An 18,569-nucleotide genomic window follows, 5' to 3' on the forward strand; every position below is an offset into this window, starting at 1 on the left:
ATGCTTTTCCTGGCTCCTCCAGGCAGAACTAAGACTCTTTCCTCTCCTCCCAACTCCCCATGAGCATGCACCACCACTGAAGAGATTTTGTATTGTGTTATGTTTGCTTTTTGACATGTTACATATCCTACTAGACAAGAGCTCTTGAAGGACAAACACCACGTTTCTTCATCTTGAATTCTCAGTCTCTGACACAGTACTAAGCACTTAATAGGCACGTCCCCCTCCACTGAACTCTCTGTACCCACCATTCAAAATTCCCATTCTAGAGAGAAAATATTTGCAAATGATATATTTGATAAGGGATTAATATCCAAAATATACAAATAACTTATACAACTCAACATCAAGAAAACAAATAGCTTAATTAAAAAGTGGACAGAGGACCTCAATGAACAGTTTTCCTAAGAAGGCATACAGATGCTCAACATCACTAATCATCAAAGAAATGCAAATCAAAACCACAATGAGATACCACCTCACACCTGTCAGAATGGCTATTATCAAAAAGACAACAGATAACAAGTGTTAGCAAGGATGTGGAGAAAGGGGAATGTTTGTGCCCTGTTGATGGGAATATAAGTTGGTGCAGGCACTATGAAAAACAGTATGGAGGTTCCTCAAAAGAGTAAAAATAGAACTACCATATGATCCAGCAAGTCTACTTCTGGGTATTCTTCTGAAAAAACAAGAATACCAATTCAAAAAGCTATATGCACCCCTATGTTCACTGCAGTATTATTTACAAGAGCCAAGATATGGAAAGTATCCATCAATAGTGGATAAAGAAGATGTGGTATATATGTATGTATGTATATGTGTGTGTGTGTGTGTGTGTGTCTGTGTGTTTATGTATATATATATATATATATATATATATATATAGGCAATGGAATATTATTCAACCATAAAAAAAGAATGAAATCTTGCTATTTGCAACAGCATGGATGGACATAGAGGGTATTATGCTAAGTGAAATAATTCAGACAAAGAAAGACAAATACCATATGACTTCATTTATATGTGAAATCTAAAAAACAAACAAACAGAACAGAACAAAAACAGACTCATAGATACAGAGAACAAACAGGTATTTGCCAAAAGGGAGGGTGTGGGAGGATGAGTGAAATAGGTGAGGGAGATTAAGAGGTACAAACTTCCAGTTATAAAATAAATGAGCCACGGGGACGAAATGTACATCCTGGGGAATATAGTCAATAATGTAATAACACTGTATGGTGACAGGTGGTAACTAGAATTATCAGGGTGATCGTTTTGTAAGGTATAGAAATATCAAATCACTATGTTTTAGACCTGGAACTAGCACAGTGTTGTAGGTCAATTATACTTCAAAAAATATCCCATTCCACAGGATAACATGTAACCTCCTTAGACACACATGGGGCCATCCATGACCTTACCTCAGCCTCTTTCTCTGACCTCACTTCTCACGGTATTCCTCTCCCTGACCCCATGCTCCACTCATGCTTAATCACTTAGAATTTCCTAAAAGTACGAAACTTCCTCAAACATACTTCTTCTGCCATGTTAACCTTCCCCCCTTTTCTTTCCTTAAAGAGCGGCTCTTCACTTGCCACATCTTCTTGGGAAGCTTTCCTGGATCACTCCAGTGTGAGTTACTGATATCTCCTGTGTGTGTTCAAAGCACCTGTGTCCACCTTGTCCCTTACAAGCTGCTTATTTTTCTCCCCCATTAGCCTGTCCGGGGCTTGTGGGCAGCAGTCATGACCTGTCTCAGCACATAACACCATGTTTGGTACATAAAAGGTGCTCAGAGAAGCTTGTTGAACCAATGAATGATGACTGGGTGAACAAAGGAATCAGACTTCAGTCACAGTTTGCTCTCTTTGACCCACTTGTAGTCTCTCTCTTTACCTGAAAGTGTAAGTCTTGGTGACCCCACAAGGCAGTGTCTTGCCAGGTGGAATCAAGGGAGCTGTGATCCATAGACCAGCACCTTCCAGGATCACGTCATGGGCGGATGGGTGTCTGCCTCCCCTGTCCACACGGTAGTCAAAAGACAGGTTTTGCCCATAGCTCACCTGTTGATTCCCAAGAAATTTGGCTGTGAAATAGAATTCGAAAAGATTGAGGTCAGTTCTGAGACTGGAGAAGCAAAGGAGTAAGTTTTCATCGATGTTGGCAATTCCTCTTGGGGTCCTACATTACCCACCCATCACCCCTCCCCAGCCACCCTGCCAGAAGAGCCAGTTCATGGCAGTGGACATGGCCTTGCAACTCTTGGCCACAAAGAAGGGTTAGTTACTGAAACGCTAAAAGGGCCTCATTATAAGGCAATTCCATCCATTACATGATTCATAGCCTGGTCCCTATGACAGACCAATATGTAAAGATCCCAGGTCTATCAGCAATAATACCATTTGTTACATAATGCTTTCTAGTTTACAGAATACTTTCACCAACATCATCACATTTGATGGCAATAATTCGTGGAGGTTGTCATTATTCAACAGCTGAGGGAACTGAAGTTTGGAAAGGTTAAGAGGCCACCTTGCCCAGGAATCACATATTAGCTAAGGATATGAACTAGGATTAAAATTCTAGCCAGAGGGGCTTCACTGGTGGCTCAGTGGTTGAGAATCCGCCTGCCAATGTAGGGGACATCGGTTCGAGCCCTGGTCTGGGAAGATCCCACATGCCACAGATCAACTAAGCCCGTGCACCACAACTACCGAGCCTGCACTCTAGATCCCACGAGCCACAACTACTGAAGCCTGTGAGCCACGACTACTGAAGCCCGCACGCCTAGAGCCCGTGCCCCGCAACAAGAGAAGCCACTGCGATGAGAAGCCCGCGCACCTCAACGAAGAGTAGCCTCCACTCGCCGCAACTAGAGAAAAGCCTGCACGCAGCAACGAAGACCCAACGCAGCCAAAAATAAATTAATTAATTAATTAATTTTAAAAAAATCTTAGCCAGAGCTTTTCCATCCAGCTTCTCTGACTAATGTATATTTTTAAAATTTACAAGCGGTTTAAAGCTTTGAGAAATGGTTTCTTTTCACTTTTCCATCTGTTTCTCAGTAGACCCACAGATTTGACCACCGTCCTTATTTCTTGTCTTGATGGGAAACCTAGAAACTTCCCATTAGACTGAAGTAGGGACCTGAACCAGGGTCTGACCACCTGGACACCCAGTTCTGCTGTACTGTGCCATGACTTTGTCAAGAAGGGCTGAAGCCCCACTTGTCTCCTGGAGATACTACTGCCCAGAATACTAAGTGATAAGATGTCCACATTTTCTAGCCCCGTTTTTCTATCTTGACTTCTTAGTGTTCTAAGTTGGCATCTACAGGAAAAATATCATACATACCAGGAGCTATAAAATAGACAGGGTCTGACTGTCGTGCTGAGCTAAACACATCTCGATGGCGCTGTGACCATTGGAGTTTTGCAGGAGACCCATTTCTTTGGACAGCCTTCCAGCCATCAACATCTGAAACACAAATAAAACCACTCTGCATTTGGACAACATCTACTGAGTTAAACAAGGCACTAGCAGTGAGTAACAAGTGGGGATTTCTTAATGCTTCCACATTCGTGTACCATCCTCAAAATCCCCTGTGCACCTCTCTACTTTGTATTCACCTTCACCCACTCCTGCCCTACAGCTGCTGTGACTTCTTGTCTCCGAGTCTGACTCTTGGAATAAGAGAGCATGTTTTCATCTGCCTATAATTTGTATTTTTATTTTATTTACATAAACAGGGTCTGGCCTTAGTGAGGTAAGAGGGTCTAGTATGTTCAAAGAGAAACTCAGAGTTGAAATCATATTAATCTCCCATATTTTTAGAGTGCTTTGTAGCTTGGTAACTAATTTCACATAAATCAACTCGTTTGGCGTATGTGAAAGCGGTATTATCAGTGAATGTGAATTCCAGGAAGACTCATGTTAAGCCCTTCAATTCAAAAGAATGATTCTTTTGTGGTTTTAAAATAGATGAGATGGGAAATGCAGGGAGATGAAAATCTGGTCTCTTTTTAGTTATTTTTTTAAGTTATTCATATGCTGGTCTGAGTAAACTATTCAGCTATAACTTTTACAAGACATTAGGCTCTTCCTTACTGCCTCAAAAATAATATACATTTAAAGCGAGAAGAGAGTTGCTAAAGATGACTCAAGGACCCCACGCTGTGGACGGAAGTCTATAAGCACAAAACCCTATACAACATTAAAAGCAAAAAACCTAGAAAACAGATCGCTTTACCTTGATGGAAGGTCGAGGTGATTTTATGGACACTGTAGTCTCCAGAGCTTCGGCAGCTGGCTGAATGGCCGTAGCAAAAACACTGGGTACAGCCCTCAGGGTTTCCCCCATCCAGGTGATAGTAACCTGGTCGGCACCTGCGGTGATGTTTTAGAAATCAGGACAATATTACAGGTTATTTCTTGTCCCTATAGAGAATATGATCATTTCTACTTTCTCTTCCACCCGGCCCATTAATTCCCAAAGGTGAGGAATACTAAGTTACACATACCACCCCCCACTCCCAGACCCCCCAATGGACAAATCACAGCTCCCCATTAAGAAAGCACAAAAGGGCTTCCCTGGTGGCGCAGTGCTTAAGAATCCACCTGCCAATGCCTGTTCAATCCCTGGTCCGGGAAGATCCCACATGCCGCGGAGCAACTAAGCCCATGCGCCACAGCTACTGAGCCTGCGCTCTAGAGCCCACGAGCCACAACTACTGAGCCTGCGAGCCACAACTACTGAGCCTGCACGCCTAGAGCCTGTGCTCCGCAACAAGAGAAGCCACCACAACGAGAAGCCCGTGCGCCGCAACAAAGAGTAGCCCCACTCGCCTCAACTAGAGAAAGCCCGCGCGCAGCAACGAAGACCCAACACAGTCAATTAATTAATTAATTGATTGATTGATTAATTTAAAAAGAAAGCATGAAGAATATTCACTTTCTCTTGCTCTGGTAAAGCAGTATCATGTTTGATGTGATGGTCTGGAAACAGTGATTTTCCCCATCCTTGGTGAGGAATTGAGTGGGCGAGATGGGGAGGGGTCAGGTAGGGATATGCAGAGCTGGCCCTGTCCTGGAGTAAGTATTTAACTGGGGCAAAAGGGTGGGAAGTGGGGGCCAGCAAAAGAAAGGCAAATGCTCCCGCCCCAGCACCCACTCAGCTGTACTGACCCCTCCCAGACCACCCTCCCTGGCATTGCCCACCATCCCTGCCCCTTGTACCTAGGCTCTGACCCCCAGGGGAGGGGGCAGGTGAGGTTATGCCAAAAAAGGATGGCTAGAGGCTCCTACAAAAGCAAAATGTAGGCTGGCCTCCCCTCTGCTCCTAGCTCAAGCCCTCCGGTGACTTCTCTGGGGACCACAGCTGGCAGACAAGTCCCGGAGGCTGAGGTCATAGAGAAGAGGGCAGGGGAAGCTGGGAAGGATTTGTTTTCTTCTCTGTTCAAGTTAACGACATCCTTCTACATGAAATAATGGTAGTTTCAATTATCATTTATTTAGCACTTGTGATATGCCAGGCACCTTACTTATGCTCCCTCATTTAATCCTCACTACAACCTTATGAGATAGGAATTGTTATTTCCAATTTTCTTAGATGATAAGACCAAGACCAGAGAGGTTAAGAAACTTGTTCAAGGTCATACAACTGGTAAGTGGCTGAGACAAAATTCAAACTCAGGTATATCTGCTGATAAATTACGTGGTCTAATTCATTGGACTATATGTCAAGAATATGTTCATTGTGCAAAATCACGGAAAAGCAGTTTAGCCGTGAACAACAGATGCTTCAGAGACCAGCTGTAAATAAATAAGTTGGGGGTTTTTTTCCTATAGAGAAAGGGTTTAAAAAATCATTATAGTTTCTGTGGAGGAAACCTTCAGATTAAAAGAGATTAAAAACCAAGGAAGGGGGCTTCCCTGGTGGCTCAGTGGTTGAGAGTCCGCCTGCCGATGCAGGGGACACCGGTTCGTGCCCCGGTCCGGGAAGATCCCACATGCCGCGGAGCGGCTGTGCCCGTGAGCCATGGCCCCTGAGCCTGCGCGTCCGGAGCCTGTGCTCCGCAGCGGGAGAGGCCACAGCAGTGAGAGGCCCGTGTACCGCAAAAAGAAAAAAAAAAAAAAAAAAAAAAAAACCAAGGAAGGAAGGAAAGAAGGAGGGAGGAGGGGAGGAAAGAAGTGGGGAGGCACAGAAAGGGTGGAGAGGGAATGATGAAGGAAGGGAGGTGGGGGGAGGGAAGTGAAGGGAATCAGGCAAAACTAAACCACAGTGTTTAAGGATGTGCTTGGGTAATTAATTATGAAGAAAAGTAAGTAAGTCAGAATAGTGGTGACCTCTAGGAAGGAGAGAGGGTGTTACGAGGCCGGCATAGTTTTAGCAAAGGTCTATTTCATATAATCGGTGCTGCTGGCAACATTTATGTGACTTTCTATTTCTGTGTTCTATTTTGAAACTTAAAATGCTTTCAAAAAGTGACTCCTTTTTTAACACTTAAAGCTATGTTTCCTCACACACACACCCCCCACCTCAGCAGCAAAGAACCCCCTGAAAACAAAAGCCAGGAATGTACCTGGCATTTCCTCTGCCCAGGTATACGAGACTGGCAGGATGCCAAAGAACTGCTTTCTTTCCTTTAAGGAAATAAGAGGGAAGCCTTTAGCTCTGGGACCTACCTCGCAGCCCTCTGCTCACAACAGTATCAGGAGAGGGAAGAGTTTTAAGTCTGGGCACAGTTTGTACTTAAGGAATTTCCTGCAGCAGCAACTGAAGGTGGATAGACCTGGTTGCACCACCTGTCCCAATGTGGTTTGGGACCCAAAGGGCTCTTACATCTCCCCCCCTGGTTCATGTGTGTGCATATAACCACCATCCCATCCCCGGTCCTTCTCAGCACGGGACGGTTATCTGTGGCCATACACTGTGATATTCCCACTTACTAAGATTTTCCCAACATGTTTAATTAGACCAGGCCTTTCCTGGGACCAGGTTGAGTCATGTGACCTCATCGCAGCGTACCACCTTGCATAGAGCCCCTGGGATTCAGAGCCAGCTGGCCAGGGACTCACTGGGGCCCTGTGCCTCTGTCACAGCATAAACAGAGAAGGGACCCAGAGCAAAAGCTTGGAGTCCAGTGAGATTTGGGGTCTTGGTTGCACTTTTTTTAAGGTCTAGTTTTTGAGGGAAGTCCCAGTGGTTAAGGCTCTGCGCTTCCAATTCAGGGGGCATGGGTTTGATCCCTGATCGGGGAACTAAGATCCTCCATGCCATGCAGCGCGGCCAAAAAGTAAAATTAAACATAAATAAATAAAGCCTAGTTTTTGAGGACAGGGGGCAGGAAGAAGGTCATCTACATTTGTTAAGTGTCCGTTTTCCGTAATTGCACTCAGAGGATGAATTCTCAAGCTAGTTGCCGAGGGACACCTTGCTGTGCCCGTAGGGTCACAGTTCACACAGACCTATCACAGCGCCCTCCGGTGACAGCTGACTTGCAGACACAGCGGCCTGTGTCACAGGGCCCCGAGATGCCAGCCGGATCACAGTCACACTTGGAGTCCCTGAGAAAGAAGAAAAAGAAAATTAGGGATGTGTTTCCAAATACTTTGCAACTATACACATGAAGATCAAGCACTCATAAGCAAATGTCACCAACTTGAGTCAATCCTTCATCTTCAGTGAGGCCTCTCTTAGCTATTCTTGTCCATGCTAATCTCCCTCAGACCCTTGAAGAATTCGTTTGTCCATGCTCCTGCTACTCAAAGTGTGGTCTGTGGCCGGCAGCCAGTCCAGGAACTGTTTGCTACCCGATCCTATAAAGAGGAGGGGGGCTTCCCTGGTGGCGCAGTGGTTGAGAGTCCGCCTGCCGATGCAGGGGACGCGGGTTCGTGCCCCGGTCCGGGAAGATCCCACGTGCCGCGGAGCGGCTGGGCCCGTGAGCCATGGCCGCTGAGCCTGCGCATCCGGAGCCTGTGCTCCGCGGCGGGAGAGGCCACAGCAGTGAGAGGCCCGCGTACCGCAAAAAAAAAAAAAAAAAAAGAGGAGGGGTTTGCCGCAGAATGTAAACCACATTCATTACAAAACTGTTTAGTTTAGTTTGGTTGACCGTTTGGGTCAGTTGACATTAAGAAAAAAAAGTTATCATTTGTTTACCTATTGTTTAATTCAGTGGTGTCTGCTTTCACCGTGATTGATTCCATCTACTTGCTTTTGGTTCATTTAGTTCTTACTTCTGGTGACACTTCTATTGACATATAATTCATACCATGTAATTCACCCATTTAAAGTATACAGTTCAATGGGTTTTAGTTGACCCTCAGAGCTGTGCAACCAGCACCACAACCAAGTTTAGAACACTTTTATTACTCCAGAAAGATACCCCGTGTCCTTTAGGAATCACCCCCATCCCCTCCCTCCAGCCCTAAACAACCACTGACCACCTTTTGTCTCTGTAGATTTGCCTATTCTGAACATTTCCTATCAATGGAATGGTACAACATGTGGCCTTTTGTGTTTGGCCTCTTTCACTTAATATGTTTTCAAGATTCATCCACGTTGTACCATGTATCAGTAGTTCCTTCTTTTTATGGCTGAATAAAATCCTGTCTCGTGAACATACTACAGTTTGTTCATCCATCCATTGGAATGGACATTTGGGTTGTTTTCACTTTTTAGCTATTATGAATAATGCTAATGTGAACATCTGTGTACAAGTTTCTGTGCAGATACGTATGTTTTCATATCTCTTGAATGTATACCTAGGAGTTAAATTGCTACTAGTTTCGCTGACTCTTTTTTGGTCGCAAGACTTTCTCGATGAAAAAAAAATCAGTATTTTCCTCATTTAATTTGAGCACAATCTCCTTGACTTGTGTAGACTAGAGCTTTGACTAATGACTGACTCATCAAAGCACCGGTCTCTGTCGCTGCGTTCGGCACATAAGCACATGTGTTTATCTCATGCGTCTAAAACCAAGTCTGTTGTCTTTTCCCTACTGACCTGCTCCCCCTCTGACTGCCGCGTGACCCCAGCAAATCCTGCCAAGCCTGCGTCTGACTCCTCGTCCTTCACATTCCTCATCCAGTCAGATGCCAAGTCCCAACCAGCTTCCTGAAGATTTCTTTCCCAATCTTCATCTTCCCACAGTCTCCTCCCCATCTTGGTCCCTCTATACCATTATCAGGATCCTCTGAGAAACATGTGTTCAGCATCTGCTGGTTGCTAAGCACCAGGGATAGTAAGAAATAGGAAATAGCCCTGTCCTCTAGGAGTAAAACAACAGAGTCAGAACACGGAGGGGTGGAGACTGGTCTGGAAGGTCTCTGTGAGGAGATAGACAAGGTGGGGATGGAGCCAGCGAAGCTCTGCATGGCTCTGAGGGAGGGAAGAGTGCTCTAGGCCAAGGCTGACGTCACATAGCTTGGCTCCTTTGAAGAAGCAAAGGAAGGCTGGGAGGGGGTGAGAAATGGAGCAGTAGCCTAAGGCCGAGGGTGGAGGGGGCAGGAGGGTCTTGCAGGGCCCTACCTGCCTAGATAAGAAGTTTGGATCTCATTCTAGGTGGGAAAGGAGCTAATGGAAATTTGGAGCAGAGCCGTGATATAACACACTTCATATTTTACAAGGGTTTACAAAAGAGAGACAGGGCCCAGGGAGGGGTCAGGGAAGTCTGGGAGAGAACAATCTACATAAAGGCCCAGATGGTAAGAGAACTTGGGCCAGTGGTAATGGGGATGGTGCAGGTATGCCTGGTGGGTGGGTCTCATATGGGCCAAGGGTTGGAAACATGGGCGATGGGGAGGCGATGCCTCTGTGGTTGGCCTTCTAGCCAATGGCTTCCCTGCCAGACTCCCCCTCCTCTAAGCCAGCCCAACACCCTGCCAGGCTCTGCATCTCTGTGGGTTGGTCATGTGATTTCTAACGTATGCTCCACCTTCTTCCAAAAAGGAAGTTGAGGAGGGATAGAGAATGCTTCAAGCTAAAGGGGATTAAAATGATGCAGAAAGTTCTTCTACTCTGAGTCTATTTATTTGAAACGAGTTCCTCCAATTTGAAGGACTCTTTACTTCCATCCTACTTCATCTAAAGGAGGGGCAGTTGTCAGGGTGAAGACCCTAGGTTCCAGAGACAAAACTCTGAGCCTGAATTTTAAGTCCACCCTCACCAGTAACACGGGGCATCTTATTTATCCTCTCACGATTTCAGTTTCTTATCTTTAACACAAGCATAAGGCTAATCCCAATTTTTTAGGATTATTGTGAGAAGTCAATGAGATGGCCCACGTGAGGTCCTCGAAACGGTGTTTCAGTAACTCAGTTACTCAGTAAATGTTAAGCGGTCCCTAATGTTGATACAATTGCGGAAGCCACAGTGACGGGACAGGCACTTACAGGAGTCTCTGGTCTTGGGTGCACCCAGCCTCGGTGAGGGTGTGGAAGCCTGGCAGACAGCGGTCACACCTGTCTCCTGTCACACCTGGCTTACAGCTGCATCGTCCAGCATTGTCACATCGAGCGCTAAGAGAACCTGTGACCACAAGGTAGGGAAAAGGAAAGAAGGAAAGGAAATATTTAATTTATGCAACATTAGGAAGAAAACGTCACCCTGTGGGAGCTCAATAAATACTAAGTAATAACGACCACCTGCTGCTTCTAGTAATTCTCTCACATTATCTGGGTATGCATCCACCCACTAGGGAACGTCCTGACAGCCAAGGATAGCTTCTTCAGGGAAAGGAACAGAGATGACTCCTGAAAGCATTATTATTTATATATCTACTCTGGTTTCAACATGAAGTAGTTTGTCAAATCCTTGAGATCTCAAGAAGGAACAGTGGTAAATGAGCACTTCGGCCTCCACAAAGACAGGAAAAGAGAGTGAGCCACGTTCTACCTTAACTCTGGCAGGCAAACGCCATCTTTTAAGGGGCAGCGCTTGTATGGTATGATTTTAAGAGTACAAAAAAGCCTCTTGACCAAAAACATCTCTACCTACCTGGGGTGGCAGAAATCCTCACCCTTGGAGCATCACCCCTTGTAAGGCGTGAAGACCCTGTGCATTTTACCTGGTTTGGGGCACTAGAGTACTTGTCCGACGATTCATTTTTTATAGACATGCTCTGTAAAACGGGACCTCGCAGACTGCATATTGATGAAAGGCAAGAGGTGCTCCGGATAACAAAATGTGCCACTCTGGAATCCAGCCACCCCTCACCGCACCCCCTTCCACACCCCAGTTCCAGCCTCCATCTTCTCTCACCTGAACCCTGCCTCACACTCTTCTTCCCGCCCCCATCCTTCCCTCCCTATGCTCCATTCTCTCTACAGAAGCCAGAGTGTTCCTTTTCAAATGGAATTCAGATCATATGACTCGTCTGTTTAATAAGTCTTCCAGCGGGTCCCCACTCTGAGCCGAATAAAGTGCAAACTCTGTACCACGGCCTACAAACTCGACCTCTCTTGCTTCATCTCCCGCTCTCCTTCACTGAGGTCCAGCTCCCTAGCTCCCCTCCCTGTTCCTGGAATGTGCCAACTGCTTCTCTCCTCTGGGCATTTGCACCTGCTTCTCCCTCAGCCTGGAATGCTCCTTCCCCAGAACCTCCCCTCCATGGCCCATTCTCAGCACTTACATCTCGATTAAATATTACTTCCCTAGAGAAACCTTCTCTGACTCTCATATCTAAAATATCCATCCCACTGCTCCCCCCCGTCCTTAGCCCTGCTTACCGATGACTACCTCAGCTTATGTTCTCTGCTGTATCCCCAGCACCCAACACAAAGAAGAGGCTCAGAAATCTGTTGGATTAATTAACCCTTAAGAAAAAGGATGTGGCTATTGTGAAATGAGTTAGGAAAAAGCCAAAAGATGAGGTGGAAGGTGGCTCACCCACTTGATAACTTCCCAGCAGTTGGCAAAATTATAAAGTAACCCCTATATTCCAACTAACTGTGATAATTAGGCTATTCGTAATCTATAAAGTCAACAGAACTCTAACCATTAGCTCCTTTTTTTCCTAATTTCTTACCAGTCTGTGAACTTTTAATTCACTTGTGGATACAATTCAAATCAATGAGAGTATTGGCTCTGTATCTATAGCCGCAGGTGAGACATGAAATACATTAGTCACATTCACAGTTAGAGTCTGTGAAAGTCTCCACGTCAACTTTGCAACACTTGAAAGGGCCCTCAGTGGTAATAACATAAACTACATTTTTTGAGCACCTGCTACGTGTGAGACACTGAATTGGGCACTTCATATTAGCTCACCGTATCTACTGGTGGATTAAGAACTGACGGAAGGATAACAAATCCATTTGTGGATAATAGGGCGCTCTCAGAGGATCAGGCAGGTGGCAACAAGATCAGATGTGCAGTTTATTTAGAAGGTCAACCCTAGAGCAACTGCAGGATGGCTTGGTGACAGGAGAGCAGCAGGCTCTCAGGGCAGAAACCCTCCCCTGACGTGATGGCCCAGATTACAGGAGTCTGGATGAAAAGTGGATCAACATAGACGACAGCAGGTCCCCAGAGGGCACTGCTAGATATGAGCCTCCTGACAAACCAGAGAAGGCCAGAGGAAGAACAGAGCCTCACACTGAATCATCAAGAGAAGATAACCAGTTTAGTTTGGGACACAATGAACTTTGGTGAAACTGTTCATCTGGAGCTCAAGAAAGAGGCTGCAGATGAAGACTTAGGAGCCTTCAGCCCACAGGCAGAACAGGAAGCCATAGCAAGTGTAAGGTCACTCGGGAGCAGATAGACAGAGGAGGGGAATGTGCCTTGGACAGAAATGGAACCTCACTGATTAAGGAAAAAGTGATGGGAGCAGGGAGAAGTCTCACGGAGGAGAATTCTGGGAAGAGTTAAGGGAGAAGGAAGAGGGGATGGTTTTCAGGATCTAAGGCAAGAGAGCATTTAACAAGATGAGAGTGAGGAAAGACCACTGGGGTTGGCACTTAGAGACAAACAGCAGACAGGTCTAAGAAGGTAAATTCTTTTTGTGTGTGTGTGTTATGCGGGCCTCCCACTGTCATGGCCTCTCCCGTTGCGGAGCACAGGCTCCGGACGCACAGGCTCAGCGGCCATGGCTCACAGGCCCAGCAGCTCCGCGGCATGTGGGATCTTCCCGGACTGGGGCACGAACCCGCGTCCCCTGCATCGGCAGGCGGACTCTCAACCACTGCGCCACCAGGGAAGCCCCAGAAGGTAAATTCTTGTTTGAATTTATGCTCTGATGAGTAACATTAAATGTTCCTTCTTTAATACCATTTAATTATTTTTAACATAAATGGGTGTTAATCTGGGACCCAGAAACACATTGTTTTTCTCCATTCAAATTAATGGAAACTATGCTTTCAATTTAAGAAAACTCTCCCTACAGTAGTTTTTCAGAAACAAATTATTCTTTTTTTTTTTTTTAATTTTATTTATTTTTGGCTGCGTTGGGTCTTCGTTGCTGAGCTCAGGCTTTCTCTGGTTGTGGCAAGAAGGGGCTACGCTTCGTTTGCAGCGTGAGGGCTTCTCATTGCGGTGGCTTCTCTTGTTGCGGAGCACAGGTTAGATCTAGGTGCGGGGGCTTCAGAAGTCGCAGTACATGGGCTCAGTAGTTGTGGCGCATGGGCTTAGTTGCTCCACGGCGTGTGGGATCTTCCTGGACCAGGGATCGAACCTGTGTACCCTGCATTGGCAGGCGGATTCTTAACCACTGTGCCGCCAGGGAAGTCCCAACAAATTATTCTTATAAAGTGGAGAAGACTGTACTTTATTTTGGGGTTTTTCCCAAATAGCCCTAAACAGTACTGTACAACACAGTCTTTTGTTAACAGTCATCTCATGGAAATAGGCATTCTGTGTTCAAAAGAGTTTGGGAAATGGTATGTCCTAAATCTTTCAGAGATTTACAACATAACAGCACATTCAGTAGGCATGAATCTTGCTTAACTTTCTAATGCCAGTGTTTCCAAACATTATTTGACGTTCTTACAGGCAACGCCTATTATTATCTTGGGAAACACAATATTCCATAGGACATTATGTAGAGAATACAGTTCTAGAAGCTGGGGGACATGAAAAGAGCCCAGGCTTTGGGGTCCAACAATTCTCACCTCAAATACCAGCTCTGCCACTGATTAGCTGTGTGTCCTTGGGCAAAGGGACACACATCCCTTCTTTAAGTGGGGACAATCATACCTTGTAGAGCTGTTGTAAAACTTTGAACTAAAATATATGAAGGGCCTTGGACCTAGAGACTGTTGTACAGAGTGAAGTAAGCCAGAAAGACAAAAACAAATACTGTATGCTAACACATATATATGGAATCTAAAAAAGAAAAGAAAAGAAAACAGTCAGAAGAACCTAGGGGCAAGATGGGAATAAAGATGCAGACCTACTAGAGAATGGACTTGAGGATACAGGGAGGGGGAAGGGTAAGCTGGGACGAAGTGAGACAGTGGCATGGACATATATATACTACCAAACATAAAATAGATAGCTAATGGGAAGCAGCCGCATAGCACAGGGAGATCAGCTCGGTGCTTTGTGACCACCTAGAGGGGTGGGATGGGGGGGTGGGATAGGGAGGATGAGAGGGAGGGAGACGCAAGAGGGAAGAGATATGGGGACATATGTATATGCATAACTGATTCATTTTGTTATAAAACAGAAACTGACACACCATTGTAAAGCAATTATACTCTAATAAAGATGTTAAAATAAATAAATAAAATATATGAAGGGCCTAATTCAACATCTCACACATAGTAGGTGCTCAAAAAACTAGTTTATACTCCTATCTTCTAGGCCTCCTTCAAGCCTTGCAAAGTTGACATGGAAACGTACACAGGCCCTTACTGTGAATAGGATTGATTTATTTCATGTTCCCAAACTTCCAAAATAATAGCATTGGGTTTTCAGAGTATCTCATTAAAATAAAAATACCTGTCCCAATTCCTACATCATGAGCTACTCTTAGGGACTGTGAACAATTGGGTTTAAAGGACAGATGAAGAACAGCTTACTGTTTCAATAAGCACTTTCAGGACTTATGTAATACAGTCTACATGCATCTGAGGACTCACGAAGGTATTCTAAAATGACTAATATTTAAAATTTAAACCAAGACAGCTTGCTTCCTTTTGAGAACCCTTTAAAAATATATACACTTGCATTTTAAAATAACACTATTATTATTATTATTTAATCATTATATTTACTAATAATTAAATTATTATCTAAGACATGTCTTAAATAATAACTCAAATGTTTTAGTCTTGAGTAATCCACTGCCTGGGTCATATATATGTAAAAAAAAGAAAATTAAGAGAAAAAGCCCAATATCATTGACGTCTACTTAGATCTCAAGAATTTAGGTATCGGGGAGGAAAACACACACACACACACACACACACACACACACACAGTGAATTTCAAAGTATCCACAAAACGTTATCAGGGTTATAAGAATTGAGGATAATTCAGCCCTGTTGCTGAGCCCACAAAATCATCACTTAAAAATAAGCCTAGGGCTTCCCTGGTGGCACAGTGGTTGAGAGTCCACCTGCCGATGCAGGGGACATGGGTTCGTGCCCCGGTCCGGGAAGATCCCACATGCCGTGGAGGGGCTGGGCCTGTGAGCCATGGCCGCTGAGCCTGCGCGTCCGGAGCCTGGGCGCCGCAACGGGAGAGGCCACAACAGTGAGAGGCCCGTGTACAGCAAAACACAAAAAATAAATTAAATAAATAAATAAAATAAGCCTAGTTGCTGTATTTAGGAGAAATTGATGTGATGTCCAAAATCTGTGACCACTTTCGGGATTATGAATGCTGTTGGCTTCATTTGCCATGCATGGAATGGTAGCTTTTGGTAAGATGAATTATGCATTTGAAATTGAATATACAACAAATTCCCTTGGGAAGTTATTATTTGAAAGTGAAAAATACCTCCTGGCTGGTTGGGCAACTGAGAAATCACATAAGAAATTAAATTTGTGCCACTGATTTAGTGACCTGTGCAGCTAACATGTAGCCAGAGATGGCGCATGGTGGGTACAGTCCCTGCCACCAACATGCCACTCAGCCCTCAAGTTTCATAACTTCCCTCTCTAAGCCTCTGATACTTCATTTGTAAAATGAAAATCATAATAGCACCCTCTTCATAGGGTTATTTGTGAAGATTAAATTAATTACTGGATGAAAGCGTTTAGAAAAGTGCCTGGTATAGAGTAAGTGTGTAATGCATGGCAGCTATCATACAAGATATAAATCATCGCTGGGCTCCACTGCTTCCTACTAGGCTGTTCACCCTGAGTCTGAGATATCTATTCCCCCAAAGAAAAGAAAGAGCCAGGCTCACTGTTGCTGGGTGGGCAATGGACCACACAGTGTAAAAGAAACGATGGCGTGGTAAAGCTTCATTACCATCTCTCTTTGCTAGGCTTCACGCTCCTTGTCTATTCTAAGACTAATAACCTGTCTTCAGGCCAGGCTTTCCAGCTGAGCCAATTATACTTCTCATCACATTCTCGCTGATTATTTTGCTGGGATGACCCAACTCCAGTGACTCACAACAAAGCTGCATAACCTAAGGGGATAAAGGGTCTTCAGAGAGGTTAAAGGCCCATTAAAGTAGAATCATTTTTCTTTATGACGTTCTTTGATTCAGAGGGAGAACTGCTAAACCCAAAGGATGCTGGATGCTGAGTCAAAGCCACAAAGCTGAGCAAAGCTGACTTAAACCACATAATAGCAGCAAGTCTGGAGAATCTGGGAATGATTGCTGGTATATGGGTCTGTATCAACACAGGGTCACCCCAGTTTTCTATAAGGCTCCCTGACACACTCTACCAGCAAGTCATGGCTAGGCCAAAATCTGCCCATTTTTAGACTCTTTCAGCTGCTGCTAAGAAACGGCTCCACAGAACTACACTAAGTCACAGCCATGCACTAAGGCTATACCTTTTTGGTAGACTAATATTGATCATATTATGCTATTAAACACTTTCTGGCAAAGAGGAGAAACAGATACTACCAAGGAAGATAAAAGACAAATAAAGTAGCTTTAAAAAGTCCCAACTTATTTACCTCTCTTTCCCTGTTTACATTTACTAACTTGTCTTTACTGTCTGCCCACGATGAATATAGCGGGATGTGTGCGTCTGCGTACACAAAAACTACCTATGGTTCTGAGAATACAGCAGTGGGTGATACATTTTAAAAAAACAAACAACAAAAACAGGCTCTCCTATGAACCAGCCACCCTGTTAGGTGCTTCCTATTTGTTGTTCTGTTTTCTCCTGTTCACAGCCCTGTGAATGACTCTAATCTGCCTATTTATTGGTCTGTCTCTTCTATTAGTATCACTTCATATTGCTAGCACCCAGCACACCACCAGAAACAGATCTTTCTAATCTCTTATTTTTTGAGAGGTCGGTCAAAGGGACAGTTATGGATATGAAGAACTATCACTGGAAGAGTGCAAGCTTCTCTGTTCCCAGGTCACAGACTGTTATCAGCCAGGAAAGTAATCGCATGTCTCTCTTGGGACTAGAATTCAAACTAATGTACCCTAAAGACCACAGCTGGTTCCTATAACCCAGACTTAAGAAAAACATATTTCCTTTCAGATTGAAATCGCTAAAAAGAACAGTATCTTCCCAAGTGTTCTAGAAATTGAACATCTCCCTCTTGGCCTGCTCTGTCTCTCTCCCTGCCTCCCTCCCTCCCCATTCTCTCCCCTCCCCCTCACACCCTCCCCTTTCTCTCCCCTCCCCCCTCCCTCTTTCTTTCCCCATTTATCCAGCTACCTTTGGAGTTACAATTGCAGGGTAAACAGCGGTCTCTGTCTCTCTGGCGGTAAAATCCTTCCTTGCACCTCTGGCAGTGAACGCCACCCGTGTTGTCACTGCAGTGCAGGCAGCGGAATCCATTTCCTGTCAGTCTGTGAAGTTCCTCATCAAACACGCATTGCCTGGACTTCCCACTGCAATCACAGACTAGGGTCAGGGCAAAAAAAGACATGGTCAGCAGGAAACAAGTCAGGGGCAATCCTCCCGGGGGTTTTACTATTATGAATACAAATGATGCCCAGGGTACTACATATGAATTCAAACTGCTCAACGGCAGAAGGTAAGGGGGTCAAATGCACCACCTGATGATGGAGAGAGTTGTCGCTTTACCTAAGGAAGCAGTGCTGGTCAGGTGTTGCCTGGGAGAACACGAGAGAACATGAGGTCAGTGTTGCCAGACGGTGTTACCGACTCCTCCAGAGAAACCCCAAATCTTTATTATGTGTTTCTATGTGAAAAGTCCTGATTTAAATATTTGCAAGGAATTCATTTTTAAAATTCTGTGCAACCCCGTAGTACAAGTCTATGAGCTGGAGAAGACCTCAGAACTGCCAGCTCGTGCACTCCGGCACGACTACGTGTAAGAGCCGGTGGTGTCATCTGTTCAGGACCCTTAGCATCCGTCCCTCCAGGGATGATCAAGACTGAGGAGCAAATATTTTTTTTAATTTATTTTATTGAAGTATAGTTGATTTACAATGCTCTGTTATTTTCTGGTGTT

At 44.8% G+C, this 18,569-nt stretch overlaps 1 protein-coding gene across 1 annotated transcript in view; it reads right to left on the bottom strand.

The window, feature by feature from the left end:
* The window catches only part of LAMC2 (laminin subunit gamma 2), a 61,262-nt gene that overhangs the window by 22,577 nt on the left and 20,116 nt on the right, over positions 1-18,569 (bottom strand). The window contains exons 2-7 of the mRNA XM_024732611.1: positions 17,807-17,995; positions 10,394-10,529; positions 7,468-7,566; positions 4,250-4,386; positions 3,355-3,477; positions 1,897-2,086 (exon numbers count right to left, since the gene is read on the bottom strand). Coding sequence (XP_024588379.1) covers positions 1,897-2,086; positions 3,355-3,477; positions 4,250-4,386; positions 7,468-7,566; positions 10,394-10,529; positions 17,807-17,995 — 874 coding nt within the window. The remainder of the gene's footprint in view (positions 1-1,896; positions 2,087-3,354; positions 3,478-4,249; positions 4,387-7,467; positions 7,567-10,393; positions 10,530-17,806; positions 17,996-18,569) is intronic.

The sequence above is a fragment of the Neophocaena asiaeorientalis genome, unplaced genomic scaffold (genome assembly GCF_003031525.2).
Source record: "Neophocaena asiaeorientalis asiaeorientalis breed wild unplaced genomic scaffold, Neophocaena_asiaeorientalis_V1.1 scaffold119, whole genome shotgun sequence".
NCBI lineage: Eukaryota > Metazoa > Chordata > Mammalia > Artiodactyla > Phocoenidae > Neophocaena > Neophocaena asiaeorientalis.